Source organism: Nannobrachium achirus (assembly GCF_963921795.1).
Source record: "Nannobrachium achirus genome assembly, chromosome: 15".
NCBI classification, from domain to species: Eukaryota; Metazoa; Chordata; class Actinopteri; order Myctophiformes; family Myctophidae; genus Nannobrachium; species Nannobrachium achirus.
In genome coordinates, this window is record NC_137822.1 from 41,172,232 (window position 1) to 41,195,207 (window position 22,976).

Consider the following 22,976-nt stretch of genomic DNA (forward strand, 5'->3'; position numbering starts at 1 on the left):
TTGCAAATATTAGAGGCAGAAATTGTGAAAATAGCCGATCTACATGAGCATGTAGATCTGCTATTTTCACAGAGTTATACAAAATTCTTCAACTCTTTGTGCTCGTCAGGGTGCCGGTTCCCCAGTTAAAATATGATTATTTCGGGTGTCACGGCCTGAAAAGGTTGAGAACCACTGGCATACACTACCTGTCTTTGGGCATTGCGTATAGGAGTAAGCGACCTGTTATTGAGCTGAATTATTCTTATATAGTCCTGGAAATTGGGGTAATATTCTGTAAAAGTTTTGGAAATTAATTGGTAAAAATGTGTGAGAACCCTGATTGTCTTTACAATATGTCTGCGTGGCTCTATGTTGGCCGTGTGCCTTTGAGCAACAGTTCACTGTTACAAAACATTATTGTGTTTATGTCCTCTTTGCAGAATGAGCTGAAGTCGGACTGTCCATATATGTGTGCATACAAACTCGTCACTGTCAAGTTCAAGTGGTGGGGTCTTCAAAGCAAAATAGAGAATTTCATCCACAGGGTAAGGAAAACACGCACGCATGCACGCACACACACACACACACACACACACACACACACACACACACACACACACACACACACACACACACACACACACACACACACACACACTGTTGCTAAAGGTATCATAATGCATGTGATACATGGGTCTTCACTGTGTGTATACTGTATATCTTTGTTTTTCTCAAATTGGTTGCATTCAAGGAAGTTAATGAAAGGAAAGGACACCGACGTCATTTTCTCTAGCGGCAGATTCGTCACACTGGGTGGTGAACTCACACCGGAAGTTCGGTGAAATAACATTGGGAGTCTATGAGAGCCGGCTGGACAGCTTATGAACAAACACTATTTCTGAACGATAGAGACCTTTATGAAATACTTAGCTCAGGAAAATAAAAGAAGACATGTCACACATTGTTTGCTGCTGTGTTGCTTTTCAGAGGGTACACTGTATAATTTTATAGATGTATCTAAAGAGCACAAAGTACGTTTCTGAACGTGCCAAGTATCTCAAGACTGTCCACCATTTCCTGTCTGAAAACCAAATCTCGAAACGATAACTGCCGCTGTTTAGATACTGTCATACCTCAATAAAATGATGTGCTGTGCACATTGAAAAGCAAGTGATTATGAAACAACCTGTGATATGTATTCTTTTTATATCCCTGAAGGGATCATATGACAACGGTCTCAGTCGTCCAACGGTCCACTGTCATGTATTTCATCGAACTTCCGGTTCGAGTTTTACCACCCACAAGCACCCAGGTTGTATTTAGAAAATATTTAGTGTTGTTTAGACCAGGGGTTCCCAAACTTTTTTGTCTCAGGGCACCCCATAAATATTTTTTTTTAATCCGAGGTACCCCTACATTATAATTTTCACTCCCAGCACCTTATATTTATAGCATATCGTCGTTGTCGGGTAGAAACCTTGTATGTCCAAAACCGTTTGTTTTTATCATATATAAAATGTACTAAACTAGTGAAAACAGCAGATCTACAAGCACACAACGCCTCGCTTGGCGTGGCGTTGTGTGCTTGTAGATCGGCTGTTTTCACTAGTTTTGTGCGACAGTCTTGTATGATGAAGCAGGGCTTTGCTTTATCAAAAGACGTACATATTTGAAACTTGGAGATACAAGGTTTCTGCCCGACAGTGACGATATTTTAGTGATTATGTTGCGAGGAAAACATTGAGATAACAGCCATTATGGTTAGAACTGACTGAAAATAACTTTGTTCTTCAAGTTTAAAATGATACTAAATATTTTTTCAAGTGTCCAAATAAATTCCAAATATTATCAAATGATCTCGCGGCACCCCAGGGTGCCCCGTCACCCACTTTGAAAAACCCTGGGTTAGACGATGCTATGTCTCCCACAAGAGGGAGACATCGTGGAGAACTTCACTGGGGACTGATATTGTTTTTCTTTTCCTTTGACATTGCATCCATAATTTCCACTAAACTATGTGTGGGATGGGGATGGTTTATAGAGGGGAGGGGTCATTGATTGATTGATTGAAGAATTTATTAGAAGTTTGCAATAGAGAAAAAGTACAGTTTCATGACAAGTACAAATCACTGGTACACGGTCAACTAAAAGGAGATCCTAGAAAGCCGAGGCTTATTTCCACAGGAACCACACTTTAAGTATCTCATATAACATTGAAAGACAGACGGATAGAACATACTTTATCTAGGATAATATCAGTTTCAAAAGCATAACATCAAATACAAAGGCAGAAAAAAAAGAAAAAAAGGGGGGGGGGGGGGGGGGAGCATGGGGGCTTAGTCTATTTACAAGTCACGGGTAGCAGCTGTCTGAAGGTGACTTTTCATACCAATTTTGAAGGAGGCTAGGGATTTGCTCTCCTTTAAGGCTTGTGGAAGGGCGTTCCACATGTTGATGGTATAGCAGGAGAACGAGTTAGCGCCTTGTTTAGTGTTAAATCTACGTTGATGATGATTTGTGGAGCTGCCTCTGGTGTTGTGATCGTGAACATCCTTGACCTTTAAGAAGTAGTTTGCCAGGTACATGGGTATCTTGGAGGTGAAGCACAAAGAATTCTAAAGCTCCTTACAGAAAGTCCTCTGTTTTTCTTTTGTTTTTCTCCACAGCAAGAGAAGCGTATTTTCACAAACTTCCACCGCCAGCTGTTCTGCTGGATCGACCACTGGCATGGACTGACCATGGAGGACATCAGACGGATGGAGGAGGAGACTCAAAAAGAGCTTGAAGAGGTAAAAAATACTGTTTTTACTAGTTGGCCGTGCCATGGCATCGCTCTGCGGAAATAGCCGATCTACACTCAAGATTTTAGAGCTTCTAATTTCAGCGCACACTGCAATATATTCAGAGTGTGTAGCTTGTAGATGAGGTGAGCTTGTAGATCAGCTATTGTTTTTGCAAAAATGGCGCAGCACTCTTTTGTAGGGCATTAATTTACAAAAGAAAACATGCAAAGTTGAAATATGGAAATACAAGATTGCTGACCGACAGTGAAGACATGTTCTGGGGGATAGTAAACGGTGATTGATTGAAGTTGATTATAATGATGATGATGATGACCATGATTACGGCTGCATTGACTCTACTACAGGAGGAGGGGACGTGAACTGCCTCCTCCTTTTTGTCTACATCCTTTAACCCCCTTGTTTCCACTCCATGAATGTCCAACATCAGATGCGTCAGAAGGGAGATGTGCGAGGCACCTCTGCAATGGAGGAGTAGATCCCATCCCTGTAGGTTCAAAGGCTAGAGACAGGCTGAGTAAGTCTAGAACCCAGGAGAGGAGAGTTCGTGTCGTTCTCTCCGTCTCCGCCACCGTCTTGGCGTCCTCTCCGCCTCGCCGTCACGCTATCACTCATTTTCATTTCGTTTTTTTTTTGTGTCTTTCCGCCATCGTCCCAACTAACTGGTTTCAGTGCATGTTTAATAACTGTCTGACTTTACCTCATATGGTTTTAATTCTTCAGCTGTTTTTCTCTCTTTCCATTGCATCTCTTGTGTTTCTGTGTTGGATTCTCTCTACGTGAATCCTTTTGTTTGACATTATGACCGCATGTCTATCTGTTCTGTAATCAGGGTAAATACAATCCAATAAGCTTTCACTCATATCCCCCTGTCATCAAACATTTGTAATTTGACCAGTTTTTCCCCAATGCAACATATTAACATATTATTTTTGATTTGCCGTCAGCGTAAATCAATCTTAATGATCTCAAGATCTTGAGATTGATTACGATTGAGATGGATCTTAATGGATTGTTCATAAGAGTCTGCATTCTAATTCATTTTCTACCTCTGTCTCTTGATTCTCACTTTAACTCCTTGAAAGCCTCACCTTGTGTTTTCAGTGTGTTGCATGCTGGTGGACACCGGGGATGTTTATGCTAGGGCATTAACAGTCGACTTCTTTACACAAGTCGACTCCCACCAGAGAAAGTCCAAAGTCGAAGTTGAAAAAAAAAGAAAAAATGTTCTATTGTGAAAATAGCAGATCTACATGCTCACAACGCCTCGCGTTGCGAGGCGTTGTGAGCATATAGATCAGCTATTTTCACAATTTCTGCCTCTATATACAGTATTTGACAATTTGGACAATGTTTAATTTGTCATTTTAGAGGTATTAAAAAAGTCCTTAAAATGGCACTTTAGAAATGTGCAGATACCCTCTATACACTTAAACTTTATGTTGGTTTGTTTACTGTTGAGTGAGAAGACAATGTTTCACATTAAGTTAATCATCTGGGGACCCCCCAAAATAATTGCGGGTCGTGTCGTGTGTGATGTGATGACGTCATCAAACGATAAAGTCGACTTCAACTCAACTTTTTACTGAGTCGAGTCGACTTGCAAAAATCACGAGTCGTTAATGCCCTAGTGGTGTATACAAGCTCACAGTGCATCACTTGGTGCTGCGCTGTGAGCTTGTACATCTGCTACTATTGAGCATCTATTGAACAAAAAGTGTGACAACTAGCGAGTTAGAATGCAGGTCTTAACATGGTTAAAGGAAAACATTCGTTTTTTACAACAAGGGTTCATATTTTAGATTGTAATTAAAGAATATAAAAGATGAGCGTTCAAATTATTTCATTTACTTCTTTCTATTGTTTTAGGGATTCTTATTTCAGTGGTTGGGGGCATGCGTACAAGTGGCTAAATATGTAATTTGACACAGAATAAGCCCATTCCCAAGATACAACGCAACCTTTCATGGTTGGATGTGACTTATGGGGGCTAGAAGTGTTACTGTAAATAGCAATAAAGAAACTGCTGGCTTATTGTGTCTAAAAAGGCATATTTAGCCACTTGTACGCATGCCCCCATGCGTACGCATGCCCCACATTTTAGCACGGTAAACGCGATAAAACAATAGAACAAAGCAAATGAAAACATTTTAACACTCACTTTTTCTTTTCTCTAATTAAAAATAAAATAAAATATGAACCCTTGTTGTAAAAAAACAAAGTTGTCCTTTAACCGTGGTCTCCCTCCTCTTCCTCCTCTTCCTCCAGCTGCGTACCAGAGGTCCCGTTCGTGGCATGAGCGCTGCTCATGAGCAATGAGGCAAACCAACCAATCCCTGTCATGATGATGTCATCACCCTGTGACCTCATCCACCATGACGAGGAAGTGGCCCCCGGCCGTGACACAACATCTCGCTGTTCTGTTCCTGTCTCACATTACACAACAATGGGAGGGGTTTGGACACGATTGGTTAATAACAGTACTGTACAGACCATTACCCAATCACAAGCCTCCTTTTTTCATAACAAAACGTTTTGCGTATGGTATATATACACATATGTATATATAGGTATATATATATATATATATATATATATATATATATATATATATATATATATATATATATATATATACATACATATGAGGAAAAACTCTTTGCACAGAACGTAAATTGCCTGTTATGTTTAGTTGATTATCAAAATGGGCTTTGTTTTCATCCAGACGTGTACACTGCTACTCTGAAAAGTCAAGCCTTTTGCATTAGAATGTTTTTCCTTATTTTTCTCTTTTCTTTTCTTGATATAACGGTTTTCCTAAAAAAAGAAAAAGAAAATGATATCACTAAAGCAGGTATTGGACCACTGACGTCCTCCCCTATACATTTCTCCTATTGTCTTCTAATAACGATATCCATACTCCTTATACCCCTCCGTAGTGTCTACCTTATTATCCTTATTACCCTGAGTAGTGTCTACCTTCTATAGGCCTCCACCCCCCTCGTTGCACTGTCCCCCCCATAAGGCAGTTAGGTGTGAATGATATTCCATTCCTTTCCTTTTGTTTCTTTGTTTGTTTGTTTTTATTTTTTTCTAGTTGTGTTTTTGAGGCTCTCATCCATGCCTGTTTTTGCGGTGCAGAGGACATGTAAGGCTTCTTGCATGATCATGTATCTTGCTACTACCCATCCTTAAAAAAAACGCCCTGACGTTGCTACACATGCATAAAACTACTACTACAGCTCCACACATCAGGGGTCTTCAACAGGGGGTCCGGGACCCCTAGGGGGACCCCAAGGATCATGTGTTTTACATTAACCATTTGAACCCTAGCATTCCTATTCTGAGTGGAACATTAGCCAAAAATAGCAGATCTACAAACGTACAACACCTCGTGCTGCGAGGCGTTGTATGTAAGCTTGTAGAGCTGCTATTCTTGGCACAGAGGTTTGTAGAGGAAAAAGAAGAGCAGACCAAAGTATTCGACATTCAAATGGTTAAATGTCTGAAAATACACATTACTCCAACATGATGACAGTGCTGTCAAACAAGTCTAAGCTGTCTAAGAAATCTATGAACATTTTTAATCTGCAACACAATTTTATACAACATGTAGTAGGGGTCCCTGCTTCATCTCTCTCTCGACTAAGGGGTCCCTGGCCTGAAAACGTTGAAGACCCCTGCCACGCATTATGCATGTGTCGTGGACAAAACAACAAACAGCAACGGCCGTTGCAGGGGTGTGTGCTGTACAGTCACAGCAGCAATACAGCTTTACTGAAGTCGGTTGTGATCAATAGAGAGAGAGAGAGAGAGAGGGCTAGTTTGTGTCTTATTGACTGTATGTACAATTTAGGCATTTAGCTGATTATGTATGAGAGATTGTGTGTGAGAGTTTGTGTACAATTCATCGGCGTTTGTGTGTGTTTAGCGCGTGCATTCCTGTTCATCTTGCCTCATGCTGTCGCTCGCTGCGCGCTCTCTCTCACCTGATCGGGGCTTTGATGAGAGGGCTCGGTTGGACCTTCAGAAGGTTTCAAATTATGTTAACTAAAACACTGAGAAGGTGTGTATGGGCTTAATCAATCAAGGAAGGCAGTTTCTATTTGAGTTTTTTTTCCTCATACTGCCTTTACCCCCTCGTCACCGTCTCTCCCTGTGTCAGATCAACAAACATACAAGGATGCGTTGCAGTTGTGTATTGACTAGATTGCTAACTATTCCGCCCGTTTGGTTTGTGGTGTCATATATATATATATATATATATATAATGACTAATAACCCCCGCCTACAATTTAGGTTTTGGTCAGGTAAAGTGATGTAATATTAATTAACCCTGGCCAAGGGCGTTCCTATATTTTGGGCGTGTCGTTTTAGGCAAAACATTCTCAAAACTATAGCCCAGGCCTCTGTGTTTACTTTATACTTGTGTGCAGCGAAAATAGCCAATCTACAAGCTCACAACGTGTCACCATGTGACGCGTTGTGAGCTTGTAGATCGGCTATTTTCTTCGTATGGCGGTCGGACGGTGCCAGGCTTAAGTGGTTAAAGCGCCATTGTGCGATTGCGCTCACTATCGCCCTCTGTCGATGAACACCAGGGAGTTACGATAATAAGAAGTCTTTGCATAAAAAAAAAACAAGCCTGATTGGCCTGTCTATGAAACAACTTTACACAACCCAACAGATTACAGCAGCCAAAGAGACAAACTTTGCTACTATTGGCAGGCAATTATCATTTATGTTATCTTGTCCAGGGGTAGGTAGGTAGGTAGTTCTAAATGTAATTTAGCAGTTCATTTGGTGATTATCACTTGCCGAGCAGCTCGGCAAGGGGAGCCCGGAGTCTTAGTAGGAGCTTAGAGATGGGTTTGATGATTCTGACAAAAGAACATGAGCGAATCTGCGTGACGTGTCTCAATGAAACCATGCAGCAGTGTGCATTATTTCCCACACAATACAGCTTTAAACTTCAACATATTCCACCCTTCTTTTTTGGCTGCCTGTGGTTTTGATTCCATGACTTGCAGGTCTATAGCTTATCATAGCAAAATACCTTGTTTTTATTATGTCCTCTTTGTTTTAACTTAAGTTCAATGCAGATTCTGTTGGATTTGTTAGGTAACTGTTATTACTTGTGATGTTGTATATTTAATGTTCTTTTATGTATCTTAGTATTATAACTGTCAAAAAAGACGTGACACAGCTTAGCATAATCATGTCTCCAAAGTTCCTCTTTCATTGGCGCCTACAGTATACACATGTGTTATTCTTGTTTGACCAAGGTTTAAAGGCGTCGTCGTCGTTAGTATGCATTTCTCAATACTGTAGGTAGTTATTATTATATTTTACAAATGTGAACTTGAGTTTTGTATTTTACAACTTCACAAGAATTTTCAGGTTTTCAGTTTCAGTACTGTACGGTCAACCGTGTAACTTCAGTAAAACTATTAAGTATTCTCAGAGTGCGCGTGTCGGGCAGCTCTGTGTAATACTCTGTGTGGTAGAGCGTGCTATTCATGCGTTGGCTCTCATAGTATGGGTTTTAGCCGTACTGTCATCCACGCCTGTGGGTTTGGTCTATGACATGGTTCCCCAATAGGCGGCCCGTGGGCCATTTGCGGCCCGCGGGGGGCTACTGTCTGGCCCCCACCAACCCCAGTAATAATGGTGGTATAAGAGCAGCAACAATACTAGTATATCGTTGTTGTCGGGTGGAAACCTCGTACCTCCAAATTTGTACGTTCTTTCGCAAAGTAAAGCCCTGCTTCATCATGCAAGGCCGTCGCACAAAAGTAGTGAAAACAGCAGATCTACAAGCACACAACGCCTCGCAGTGCGAGGCGTTGTGTGCTTGTAGATTGGCTGTTTTCACTAGTTTAAATCATTTTTAAAATGATAAATGCAAAACGGACGGTTTTGGACATACAAGATTTTCACCCGACAACGACGATATCTGAACTGTCACTGGAGTAGTGGGAACGCCACCGTCACCCCCTGCAATGTTGTGGTTGTGGCCCTCGGCTTGGTACCCTAGACATGATTTGGCCCTTGGGGAAAACTTAATTGGGGAACCCTGGTCTATGAGGAAGATGCACGAGTCAGACTATGCAGGGCGTTTCTGAACTGTCAGGAAAAACGGGACGTATTTTTTTACACCCCCTACAACGTTGACATCACATCGATTTGGTATCAGGACGTCATCACTAACCATTGCTTTCCATTCTAACCTGCATGCTCAACCTGTTTTGTTTTGTTTTTATTTTTCGCATTTTCTCCCCTTCTGTCTGTCTGTCCAGGCATCAAGTTTTAGCCAGCGTGACTGTACTTACTTTTGATTGGCTCTTGAACCGCAACACAACAGAAGGGAAACTATTTCTTTTTTTAAGGGAGGGTTTGTCCTTAACATCAAACTGTGGATTGAGCTTTTCACCTTATCGCTTTTGGCAGGGTGGAATCCTCTGAAAAGACCCAATTCACGATCCGTCGCATGGTGGTTTTTGGCACGTCGAAATTAGCCGACCGTACGAACTCACAGGTGAGCTAGTAAGGTCGTCTATTTTCGCCGGGTCGACACACCATCACGTGACTAATCATAAATTGGGCCTAAGTTTGATGGTTGATGAGAATCGTCCCGTAGACTAGAACAGAACCATGTGATGTAATGCATACTCTTTTTGTAGCATTACCAGGAATGCCAGCCAGGGTATTGCGTTGACGGCGGGTTTAAGGGAACAGACGTGACTGAGTCCGGAGAATAGCCTACTGTACCTTTTTCTTGTAATCATGATGAAATAAGCACTTGTAAAATCTACTGTTAAATATTTTTTTTCTTTTTGTTTTATTTTTTATTTTTTAACATGGAGAAGAGAAAAAAATAATATTCATAATAATTGCATTCAAGTTTCTCATTTCTGATAAGATGAAATTCAGGGGAATATTAGTAGTGAATGTAATACAACTAGGTTTTTTTGTTTGTTTGTTTTTGGTTTTATTTTTTTCCACAGCTCAAAGGCTGTGCGACAGAAGGTCTAGACAATGGAACATAACAGAATATCTAATAAATTTGAATGAATAAAAAAAGAACTCTTCAGACTTATGTTTATTTATTTATTTAAATCTACAATTTTCTCTCACAAGTTTAATGTATAAATAAACACAAGACTTGTTTTCCATTTTGTAAATGTATTTGCTTATGTCTTAAACAAATCCACTGACCATATAATACATTAACAGAACATGATGTCACACCATTGAAAACCTTGCAAGATGGCGCCCACCTGTCCATTTAACTCCATTGAACAGTTCCTCAAGAAGTGATTATATCAGTAAATGTATAACAAATAATACATATTATTTGTATAATACATACAAATAATATATAGCCTATATTATATTTTGTTTTAAGTCCCATCCCAAATTAGCTTTACTTTTGACTTACAATAAAATCAACATTAATTTGTTCTCCCAGAGCTGGACAACATGGAACAAAGAATGGTAATTAAGTCCTATTTTATTATTATATCCAACATGTATTCTCTTGGTCTCATAAGGGATTTGAGCTGCGTGTGCCATGTCAGTGACTGCATATATTTAGTAGACTGGGTCTGGATCCGTTCTGAAGCGGATACGGAAACGGGCTGTGTGTGCGCGGCTCTAGACCTTAGACCGGATCTGAGCAGTGGAGCAGCAAGCAGAGCTGACGTGATCAATCCCCTCCGCAGTTACCAGATCCGGTACGGAGCGGATACGGAAACGGACAGTGTGCGTGCCATGTTATGTGTGCGAGGCGCAAATGACCGGATCCAGTAGACGGGGGGCGGGCTCTGCTCCGCTCTAGACCAGATGTGAACACTCCAAGCAGAAAAAAGGAAACTGAAAGAAATTTAAGGGGGAGAAGAAAAAAAAAACGTTGTTGCGCGACCACCACCAGCACCAGCTCCGGAACGATGTGCGCATGCCCAGAAACATTTACCCAGGTAAACGTCCAGCAGCAGCACCATGGCGGCGGCGCGAGGCCATGTGCAGGATCCCAACGACAGAAGACTCAGACCTATTTACGGTAACAAAAATACAAATTTAAAATGTAAAAACCCGTTCAACGGGGGGGCGGATAACCAAACATAAACGACACGTTATTTGTTCGCTGTCAGACAAGACAGTCTGCGCGACGGCGCGTTTTTTAGCCCCTCGTATTGACGCATTTTCCCCATTGAGTTGTGTCTAGTGTGTCGGTTAGGAGTATTATCTCGAGCGGCCCCTCTTCGCCTCGAGCGGCTAACCGAGCGACCGCTCGAGCCGCCGCCGCTCTGCTGATCTACAAGCTCAGCGCGCGTCGCTTCTGCAACGCGCGGTGAGCTTGTAGGTCTGCTGGTTTCGGCGCAGGCAGCCAGTACTCTCCCTCTGTCGCTGTAGCTGCTCTGCGCTACGTCACCGACGAGGACTTGGGCTCACAGCCTCGGTAGCCCAGGCTGCTCAAGCCTCTCTTCTGTAGTCAAAATAAACATCACACTTTCGCTACTCAACAAAACAAATAGGGTTCGATGGGGCAGAAAGCCCACTTTCCACAGTGGCGACACTCTGAGACCCCCACCTCACGTCTAAAATACACTTTTTGGCCAGAAAAGAAAGTATTTCACCTGAAGTTTTAGCTACTGCACAGCGCCCTCTACAGATCCTGTCAATAGAAAACTCCATTGACCAGATTTTGCCTTCCGGTGAAATATTGTTCTTTTTTGTGTAGAAAAGTGTATTTTAGACGTGAGGTGGGGGGCTCAGAGTGTCCCCACTAAGAAAAGTAGGCTTTCAATTCCCTAAAACCGTCTTTTGTTTTGGTGAGTAGCGAAAGCGTATCGTTTATTTTGACTACAGAAGAGAGGCTGGGCAGCCTGGGCTACCGAGGGCTGTGAACGCAATGGCTCATCCCTGACATAGCGTTGAGGAGAACTCCATTCTAAAAAACGCTATATGGACCAGAGCTAGCTCAGCTCAGCTGCCCGCGGCGAATGACAGTGCACGTTATAATTCCTCTCACACGCGCCACAAGACTGCACAGTTGACAGCACTGTCATATTTTAGTACAACAGTATTCGTGTTGCATCAACACATTGGTTCAAAGCGTTATAAAAGTGATATAATGGTAACCTGTTGTTACACTGCAGGCAGCAGCATGTGTGCACTCAAAGAGCTCCCCTCTCTCTCTCTCTAAGCTAACGTTAGCTATAGCTATTTGACAGCTAGCTTTAGCTATTATTAGCACTGTCTCTGTCTTAGCAAGCAGCATGCTAGTTGTGTGTGTGTGGATTTGTAAGAACTTACTGCATCAAATCAATTCAAAGGAGCTTTATTGTTGGCTTGAGAAAACATAGGTCCACATTGCCAAAGCAAGTGTCAAAAAATAATAAAAACTGTTGAAAAGGGGGGAACATGGATATATATACAGTTGGAGGGGGGGGTACAGCATTGTGTAAACAGAGCTATGTCACATTGTGTCGTTACATGCGTGTTATATATGTATACATAGGGTATGAAGCTTTTTGAAACCAATAGCAGCACTTCAATCAATAATGGTATTAAAAAAAGCATCAGATTTAAAATGCATTGTTTATACTGTATGTACAGTATGTCTAGATGTCACTCAATGGTTTGTAGTCCTTGCTGTCTGTGTCTTGGCAAAGCAAGCAAACAGCATGCTAGTTGTGTGTGGATTGTAAGAACTGCATCAATAAATATGCAGCGAGGGACAAAAGAAAAGAGAGATACCCCACCACTGTGTTTTGGTGTTTGGTATGTGCTATGCTGTGTGTACAATCTATAAACAGTGATAGTTTTACAGGGTAATAGTTCCAACATGCTATCATAATAGACCGTGGTGTTATAGAGCACAGCACTGCAAACAGTGAAGGGCAATAAGCTTCACGTCAGGCCTTTTGTAAAGGCTTAATATTTGTATTAAAAGTTGTATTTGTATTCATATTATCGAGCAGTTTTTTTTGTCAAGCAACAGTCTATTGTGGTGGTGTTGACGACAGCCAAGTGCACTGGTGTTGTGAACGACTGCACTGTGTGTAATGATGACCCACCAGCTGCAGTAAAGTAGTTCAGTGCCACCATATTCAGATTAATGTAATGTAATTGTGATGCCACCGTGAAATGCCACGTTTGTGTCGAGGAGGGCGAGATTAAAACAAGGGCAAGTTAAAGCAACATAAGGGTGGTGTTTGTAACTAAGCAGCATACTGTGTAGCCCCATGCCATGCAGCATGACATTATCACACACCATCTGTAGGAGGATGTACATTGTCAGTTATTTTCCCTCTCTACCAAAGATGGCAGGGAATGACAATTAGCTTTGCCGAAAGCACGATGCAGCCAGAAAGCTGCAGAATATGATGTATTACTACTACCATCCAAATGCAGCCTCTCTAGAATAAACGGTACAGAAAGGACAGATTGTTAGGATAATTTGGCATCTAGAAACGTGTAAAGACATATAAAAAATTACACCAGCTGTCTCAAGTAATAACGAATGAATCTTCACGGACACTGGCAGTGGCACATCAAAGGTTAAAACACACACGCGCGCACACACCACACACACACACACACACACACACGCATATGTAAGGGACTCACAATGGGAAGCAGCCAGGATTGCATGGCCAATTTCTGGTGACAAGATTGCTGGTTAGGTTAGAGGGGAATGTTGTTAATTTGGGCTACCGGAATAGCAGGGTAGCTTTTAGACAGTTTGGCTAGAATGGGGCGATTGTGGGCCACACCATTTGAGTTGGCTTCTTGGTTTCCCGTTTGGGTGAATGTGGGGTGTTTTTTGCAATACATACAGTATAAACCCCTGCCTTCACCTCATCATCACAAGCTCTGTGGCCTTGTGGTTAGAGTGTCCGCCCTGAGATTGGGAGATCGGGTTCGATCCCCGGCCGGGTCATACCAAAGACTCTGAAAAATGGGAGCCAGTGCCTCCCTGCTTGGCACTCAGCATCAAGGGTTGGATTGGGGGTAAGTCCCTGCGACCTACTAGTGTCATGTCCAGGGGGTGTACTGGTACTTCAAGCTGCCTCACGCTACAGAACAAGAATTGACACAGTCAATATAAAATCTGTGTGCTCGTTTTAGTGTTAAAAAAAGTTTGAAAAAAAAATTTTTTGAAAAAAAAAAAAGTTTGAAAAAAAGAATTTAGAAAAAAAAAAGTTTAGGTCCAAAAATGTGTTAAAAAATCGACCTGATGGTGGCGCTATATGGGACAGATCCATGTCGATGAGATAAGTGTAGACATACTGTGTAGCGATTTGTGTGATTTTAGGGCAAAAACTGCAGGAGCAGTATTCAAAAATGTGTTTTAAAAAATTTGGCGGGGGTCCCTGGAGCTGCGGGGGTCCCTGGAAGGGTGGAGGTTGTGGATTGGCAGACAAGGATTGTGTGTGGAAAATTTCACATGGATTGGGGCAAAAAAGTGTGATGTGACGTGACAGACAGACAGACTGACGGACAGACAGACAGGCGGTGGAGGTTTTCATAGTAACTGCGACCTGACGGTCGCAATTATAATCATTAGTATTGTTTATTTTAATTATTATTATTAACTCATACAGTGCCAGGCGACTTTTAGAGCAACTTTCTCACTATGGAGTTCCCTGCCAAGCGACTTTGGGCGACTTTTACTTAGAAAAAAAAAATATATATATATATATATATATTTTTTTTTTTTTTTTTTGGACCCAATTAAATCTAGTAAACATGATTTCAATCGCGATTTTGCATGTTCCACCCCCCATACAACCCCATCTTTCAAACATGGCAGCCATTTTTGTTTACATCTGAAGAAAACATTATGGCTGATAAATCATGAATGCCTGAACGGATTTCCAATCTTTTTTTTTTGTTTGAAAGCTGTGAACAGCCTGCACAAACATGGTGCATGATCTGTGCATGGGCGTGCATGATCTGTGCACTATAAATTACATGGGAGTCTATGGAGGCTTCTGGCACTAGTGCCACTCGAGGGGCATTTTAAATTGGCAGTAAGTGAGTTAAGGAACTGCTGGATAAGCGGTTGAAGATGGATGGATGGATGGATGGATTATTTTAGAGTAAGCTACTTTATTTACCATTATTGTGTACTCCGCCACATGGGGAGCAATCTTCAATTCAATCTTCAATTCAAAGAAGCTTTATTGGCATGAGAACACAAACGTTTACACAGTGGTGGAAAAAGTACCTACATTTTTATAATTAAGTAAAAGTATCAATTCTGCAATGTAGAATCACTCTGTTACAAGTAAAAGTCCAGAATTACAAATGTACTTGAGTAAAAGTACAACAGTATTGGTATCCAAATGTACTTAAAGTACCAAAAGTAAAAGTACAAAATGTTTGAAAATAGCAGATCTACAAGCTCACAACGCGTCGCACCGCAATGCGTTGTGAGCTTGTAGATCGGCTATTTTCAAATAGCCTTGGTATAATTTGGGTCCCCATTTTATTTATTTTTTGCATTGTGAGCTTTTAGATCGGCTATTTATAAAATGTTTGCCTCTATCTTATATTATTTTACAATTAGGCTAATGTTTGGACATTTTTGATAGTATAGTTTTAGCTTGTCGATTACTTTGGTGCAATAATAGTATTTTTTTTTTCTTTTCTTGGGGTAATAAAAAGGTAATTTTCTCAAGTACTGTACTTATAAGTACAATTTAAGGTACTTTTACTTTACTGGAGTATTTCCAATTTTCATTACTTTTACTTCTACTCCACTACATCTCAGAGGCAAATATTGTACTTATTCCACTACAATTATTTGAAAACTTTACTAGTTACTTTGAAAAGTATAGCCTACATAACCACTTCAGCCATGGCTGTTTTCAAAGGATATTATTTGGTAACATGTGATACAGAATAATTGTGCATAATGAGTACTTTTACTTTTAGTCCTAAGTGTAGCCTATACTTTTACTCAAGTACATTTTGAATTCCGGACTTTTACTTGCAGTATAGATACTTTTACTTAAGTAAAACATTTGAGTATACTTTTCTCACCACTGTGTATGGAGAGACCACTCTGTGGGAGAGACGTAATACTATGAGAACGTGGAGCGCTCGGGAAAACGGCTGTTGTAAATCACAGATAATTAGTTTCTCCGCTTTGAAAATCAGACGTCTTTTTATGACTTAATGAGTTTATGACCCTCTGCCAGCCTCACTCTGCCTCAGAAGAGCAGCCAGAAACGGCAGTAGCTTTAGCATGTAGCTAAACGTAGCAGCTGCAGTGTAAAGACGTCACGTTTCTGCGACTGTGGGGGAACACGTTCTGTGGGGGAACCCTTTTTGGTGTATCACCTGACACGCTGTGCCACTATGGTCAGAGAGCGGCCCGGTGCTACGCTTAAACTCAGGCACCCATTGAATTCTGTGACCATGTACGGTCGCACAAAATGGATTCAAAACACACACTGTTAGTTCTATCGTCTGTTTTAAGACTTTCTACGCGGATTTCATTTGTGTTAACGCAGGGTAAAGTAGCATGACTTCACCCATGAACAATGGTGGCGTCTGTGGACTTTTTAAAATATATATTTTTTCGCGACGTGGTAAATTATTTTAACGTGGACTCCAGGACAATGACGTGAATGCGTCTCTAGGCAACGTGAACGCGTCTAAGACGCGGGATGCGCACGTAATGACGTCACTGACCATGTGACACCGAGACAGCCAATGGGCAAAAAGTCGCGTAAAGGTAGTGCACTCACACACAGGAAAGTAAGTAATCTGTTTCACAGATTTAAAAAGGAGATAGGGCTCCTACCCTATGGGCCTCATGGCTCGCCGAGGCTTACTTACTTCACCTCTTCTTCCTTGTAAGGGAAAGGACATGTGTTGTTCCCTGATTTCAGAATGAGGTCCAAAACATGAGGCAATAGTAGGCAGTTTAAGCAGGCTTTTTCTGCAACCGCAACGCAAGGCGGGACTACGCCTAGGGCTGTCACAATTATTACATAATCGCAATTATTTGACATAATCGCAATTATTTTGTGATAATCGTCATAATCGTGTACATGTTGAAAAATGTTTATATATGTTCAAACATTTAAAAAATAGAGGAAATAGCAGATCTACAAGCTCACAATGCATCGCATCATGACACGTTGTGAGCTTGTAGATCTGCTATTTCCACTATCAATGTTCTTTTTAAAGCGTAAAGTTGTCAAATATGTCCTTAATTTCTTTGTATACTGTATGCCATGTGCAACTTCAAAGCCTGCAAGCCAAACAGAAATGTAATTGTCAATGACAAAAACACAATTAAATCGTTAATCGCAATCATTTGAGTGACAATTAATTGTCATGTAAAATGTCATAATTGTGACAGCCCTAACTATGGCTGCTATGACGTAATCGCCGTTGCGGGCCAAATCGTTAAGCAAACAGCTGTCGGCGATGGGGTTCCACCCCTTTCACTGAACGGCGTCGCGTCTACGCAGCAGACGCTATGTGGACACTACATGGAAAGCTAGCTTCTGCCGTAGTAGGAATGGCTGCGACGGCGGCAGGTTTATCTATCAATCGCTGATCATTTCTGGTTACCGTTGTCATCTGCCGTAGCCGTCCAAAGCTTAAAGTTGCTATTATTCCGGCTGTAGATGTTGAATGTACTGTACTTGTAGTAGCTCACTGTTGTTGCTGGCTAGCAAGTGCCATTTGAGCTGGCTGGGCATTGTCTCTGTCTGTCTGTCTGCCACGACTGTTGACCTTAAGAGTGCACAAATGCATGATATGAAGGTGACAGTGATTGTGTCCTTACACTTGGAAGACAAAACTATTCTAACCTCATCTGTACATTTAGGAATAATAATTGCTTGCGAACTACTTGTTTTAAAACTCATAGCTGATATGCATATTTGTATGATTCTGAAGAAGAGCTTTACATCAAAGTTGTGGTCACAGAAGAGTCCCTGAGAAATAGTTTTTTGCCCACAAGCTTGTGAGCTCTAGGGTTTTTTAAGATTTTGGTTCCTTAATGATTCCCTCGTAACGGTCCGATTACATTTGTACACTGGTATTGTAATTGTTTAGCCGTCATGAAGTCCACAATACATACTGTACCAGCTCTGGTGTGATAAAACCGGTTCTGGAAGCGGAAACGGTTTCAAATGTGATGGAAACCGATTCGGGTTCCTTCGAATCCGGACCCCAACCCTAGTGAGCACCCACATGGAAGACTCAAAATTGAGTGAAAATACAGAATGGTCTTGGAACTCTCATTTTCATTTATAGCATTGCGTTTTGAGTCTAAAAGCCAACCCTCTAGTCTTTGCATTTTGGCAGTTATGCATCATATCATTGGTGATGTGTAGGTATTATTCAAGATACAGACTAGACCAGTGATTCTCAACCTTTTCAGGCTGCGAAACCCAAAATAATCATATTTTAACGGGGGACCCCCCACCCTGACGAGCACTAAGAGTTGAGGCATTACATTTTGTATAACATGGTTCTCGCGTTGCGAGGCGTTGTGAGCATGTAGATTGGCTATTTTCACAATTTCTGCCTCTAATATTCGACCATTTGGCCAATGTTTAATTTGTCATTTTAGAGGTATTAAAAGGTCCTTAAATTTTCACTTTAGAAATGGGCATATAACCTCTATACACTTAAACGTTATGTTTATGTTATGGTTTGTTTGGTGTTAAGTGAGAAAACAATGTTGCACATTGAGTTACTCATCTGGGGACCCCCCGAAATACAGGCCCACAGGTTGAGAACCACTGGTCTAGACTACTGTATGTATATCACTCACTGTAGCACAACATAAAAGGATGAAGTATAGCAACAATTCTCCCACCACCATTAAGACTGAAGAATGGTAGAAACTATAAAGGTCATCTGTTAACCCATTTAGGCCTGAACACATTATTACGCAATATTTTATGCTTTAAATATAAAAAAAAAAACAGCAGATATACAAGCTCACAGTGAGCTTGTAGATCTGCTATTTTTGAAAAATCTTGAAAATTCGTGCAAATCTTTGAATTTATAAGTGTCTCCTTCTAAGGATCTACAAGCTCGCAGCGCGGCTGTGTGTGTGTGTGTGTGTGTGTGTGTGTGTGTGTGTGTGTGTGTGTGTGTGTGTGTGTGTGTGTGTGTGTGTGTGTGTGTGTGTGTGTGTGTGTGTGTGTGTGTGTGTGTGTGTGTGTGTGTGTGTGTGTTTCGAAACATTTTTATTTCAGCGTCCGTTTTTCAAGAAAAAGTTGACTATATTCGTGCTCTAATAACGGTTTCTCTACCCCTGAGCTATGCCGCCCCCCATGGAGTAGTATGGCCTGGGCATTAAACACAGATGAATATTTGGGAGGTTGTTAAAGCAGACCCGGCGGCACAGCCCCCTCACGCTTCCCCCGCACATCAGCGAAACGGGTTTGCCGAGTTGCAAATTGTCTAAAACAAAGGAGACTTGCTTGAAACACACATTTGCATGATATGGTTGCAACCTTCACTTAAGCTCACAGCCCCCTAAGGCCTAAACCATTGTTTCCTGGCGCCGGGCCTGGTTGACAAAGACTGATGGACATAAGCAAATCTCGCTCAGTCTTTGTCCAAGCCTAAAGATGGGGTAAACATTGTAACATGAAGTTTAGCTATCCCATCCACTGCCAGTGGGCCCAGCCGCCGGCGTGGTGGTCCAGGCACCCTAGGCTGCAATTGCCAGCCTGTCAGCGTGCGTGTTGGCGGGTTCGAATCCCGTTCCCGACGGCCATGGCTGCGTGTCACATCTCTCTCTGACCATTTCCCTGTCCGTCTACTGTCCTATCAATAAGGCATAAAAGCTCCAAAATAAATCTTTAAAAAAGTGCAGGGTGATTGATACGACCCGGCACCTCTACATACCTGTACATACACTCCTTAACATGATCAACATTTCTCAGTAGCAGAGTAAACGCCACCATCCCATCCCAGACCATACATTTGCACTTTGCTCCCACATCCGTGGGATATGCCTCTATCTACATCAGGGGTTTTCAAAGTGGGTGACGGGGCACCCTGGGGTGCCGCAATGGCAGTCCAGGGGTGCTGCGAGATCATTTGATAATATTTGAAATTTATTTGGACACAAATATTATTTAGTATAATTTTAAACTTGAAGTACAAAGTTATTTTCAGTCAGTTCTAACCAAAATGTCTGTTTTCTAAAATATTGTCACTGTCGGGTAGAAACCTTGTATCTCCAAGTTTCAAATGTGTACGTTTTTTGCCCTGATTCATCATACAAGACCGTCGCACAAAACTAGTGAAAACAGCTGATCTACAAGCACACGTTGTGTGCTTATAGATCTGCTTTTCACTAGTTTAGTACATTTTATAGATGATAAATACATAACGAACGGTTTTGGACATGGGCCTACTAGGTTTCCACCCGACAACGATGATATGCTATAAATATAAGGTACTGGGAGTGAAATTTATAAATAAGGGGTGCCTCGGATTAAAAAAATATTTATGGGGTGCCCTGAGACATAAAAGTTTGGGAACCCCTGCTCTACATCCATAGCACTTACATCCGTGGCAGCAATCCAGCGCCTTGAAATTCTAGTACAATACAGATGGATAAAATAAGCATTTATTGGTTGGTTGGTTGGTGGTTAAGCCATCACCAGTAGCATTGTGCGTTGGCAGAGAAAGTTCCATTGAACCATGTCATTCTAGGACTAGGCCTATTGTGTGAATTGTCATATCATATCATAGAATTGTTTGCAAACTGTATAATTCTCATTGGTGAGAAGAATGTCAGTTTTTTTCCTCCCCTTTTTGGTCACTTGGTATTGTTGTCCACTGCAGGTCAATTTCATAGTAGGATTTGACACCATGAAGAGCTTTTCTCCGTATCACCTTTTTATTGTCTTAAAAGAAGAAGAAGGGGGGAAAAAACATCTTATGATGAAAGTTTGTTTTTAAGTATTTCTCTTGAGTCAGCTTGTTTTTCTGGGTTGTTTGTTAGCTAAAAAGCCATGATCCAGATTCCACACAAGCGTCCGACTTTAGCTCTGTTGCAACAGGAAGCCTTGGTTCAGGCTGGCTCAGGCTGACACCAGTTTGAGTCATTTCATAATTGACACAATTGTTTTGTAACAAAATGGATATGGATTAGGAATGGGACGATATGAAAATGTCATATCATGAATATTGGGACCAAAGAAATCACGATTTACGATATTATCGCGATATTCAAAATCCATTATCCTGGGGCAGAACATGTGCCAAAAAATAGCAGATCTACAAGCTCACAACACGTTGCGATGCGAGCTTGTAGATCGTCTATTTTTTGGCTAAGACATTTGATAGAGAGTGAAAAAAGACTGTCAAGTATGTATATTATAAAGTACCTTTTACCAATTATAGAGGGTTTATGTGGTACCGGATATGCAGCTCGGCAAATAGAAGGTGAATTGATCCCAGTGCATGACGGAGGACGATATCACGATAAATGTAATCTCCATGATACGATTATCGTGAGTGTTTTTTTATCGCGATAAACTATAATATTGCTTATCGTCCCATCCCTAATATGGATATTAAAAACATTAAAGAAGTAGTTCACCCCCCACCCCTATTGATTACTCACACCACAGAGACTTGAGTTCAACCATATTTTCAGTTTTTGTCGCTTTGTTTAGACAAAAAAAGTATAGTAAATTTGCACTCATTTATTCCGGATGATCTGTTTTGTCTTTTCTGTGACAAAAAATGAAAAATATTATTGAACTCAAGTCTCCATGGAGTAAGTAATCAATAGAAAAAAAGTCATTTGTGTCGCGTTGTGAGCTTGTAGAGCTGCTATTTTTTTTTGGCAAATGTTCCGCCTCAGGATAATTTTGATTATCTCGATAATATTGTAAAACGTGATTTTTCTTTGGTCACAATCGACGTGATATGAAATGTTCATATCGTCCCATGCCTAGTAAGGGGTCACGCCGGTACGTGTTGTTCATTCAGTATGCCAGACTGACAGAAACGCTGGTGTACAACCTCCTCCTCTCCTAGGAGATCAGAGGACAACTGTCTGGAACCCTGTGTGTGTGAAGGTTATCCTCAAATGCCCTCGCTGCCGGCCAGAAACCTCTTATCTCCATATTTATTCAAACCTTTTTGTGTTTTTCTTTTCTCCCACGTAAATTAACCCATTTAGGGCCTAGAATTATTGAATGCTTTAACCAGTGAAAAATAGCAGATATACAAGCTCGCAGCGCGGCACAGAGTGCCGCGCTGCGAGCTTGCAGATCTGCTATTTTTGAAAAATCGTGAAAATTTCAATTTTGACACGATTCTATAAGTGTCTTTTGAATCCTTCTAAGGTTTTCTTTTTTTTTTTGTTGAAAAATCTATGTTTCTATGTCAGCAATCTGGCCAGCCATCGTCACTTGAACTGGAGCTCAGTTAGTCTGTTCTTGAGAGACTACTATGTCAGTGGTTCTCAAACCTTTTCATGTGAAGGACCCCCAAAATGAAATGTATTTGGCCACGGACCCCCATCACAAAATATTTAGTTCCAGGGAGTCAGGGACCACCCAGAAGCAAAATTTGACTTACAAATGTTCGCTTTGAAAATACATATATTCAAAGATTTGCACACATTTTCACGACTTTTTCAAAAATAGCAGATCTACAAGCTCGCAGCGTGGCACTCGGTACCACGCTGTGAGCTTGTATGTCTGCTATACTTGAATCTGAATAGTAACAGTTTTGTACATACGAGCTTTCCCCCGACAGAGACGATATATCACAACAGCAGCTGTAACTAGAACTGCACTCTGTCGAGGTGCCAATTTGCGTCTTGTGCACAAAGTAGGCCAAGTATGGCCTACTTGTGCGCCATGCAGAGCGCGCCATGAGGTGCACTCACCACTGGCACCACCAGGAATGCTGGTCCCTCATTGGCTGTTAATGATGACGTTGCCAGAAATGCTGGTCCCTGATTGGGCTAAGGACTTAAAGACGGGAAGACACGACATACTGTACATACGCAGCCGAACGCAGGAAACCCGACTGGGCAACCTGAAGTGCGTTTGAATGGGGAAGCAACAATGAAGAACAATTGTTTTTTTAGCTGCATTCATTCATATTTTCTTTGACCGCTGCCACTCGGCATTCATTGATTGAATTAACATTAATTTGATTTACTTC

The 22,976-nt window shown here is 41.4% G+C and overlaps 2 protein-coding genes across 5 annotated transcripts in view; both read left to right on the top strand.

The window, feature by feature from the left end:
• Positions 1 to 5,102, top strand: part of LOC308298772 (phosphatidylinositol transfer protein beta isoform-like) — a gene marked incomplete at both ends in the record, with an annotated part of 45,125 nt that extends 40,023 nt beyond the window's left edge. The window contains 3 exons of the mRNA XM_080742445.1: positions 423 to 527; positions 2,649 to 2,771; positions 5,052 to 5,102. Coding sequence (XP_080598571.1) covers positions 423 to 527; positions 2,649 to 2,771; positions 5,052 to 5,102 — 279 coding nt within the window. The remainder of the gene's footprint in view (positions 1 to 422; positions 528 to 2,648; positions 2,772 to 5,051) is intronic.
• A 5,672-nt stretch (positions 5,103 to 10,774) lies between these two features.
• Positions 10,775 to 22,976, top strand: part of naa25 (N-alpha-acetyltransferase 25, NatB auxiliary subunit) — a 51,572-nt gene continuing 39,370 nt past the window's right edge. For all 4 annotated transcript variants that reach the window (XM_080743060.1, XM_080743062.1, XM_080743061.1 and 1 more), the window contains exon 1: positions 10,775 to 10,845. In XM_080743060.1, the coding sequence (XP_080599186.1) occupies positions 10,785 to 10,845 (61 nt within the window). In that variant the 5' untranslated portion in view covers positions 10,775 to 10,784. The remainder of the gene's footprint in view (positions 10,846 to 22,976) is intronic.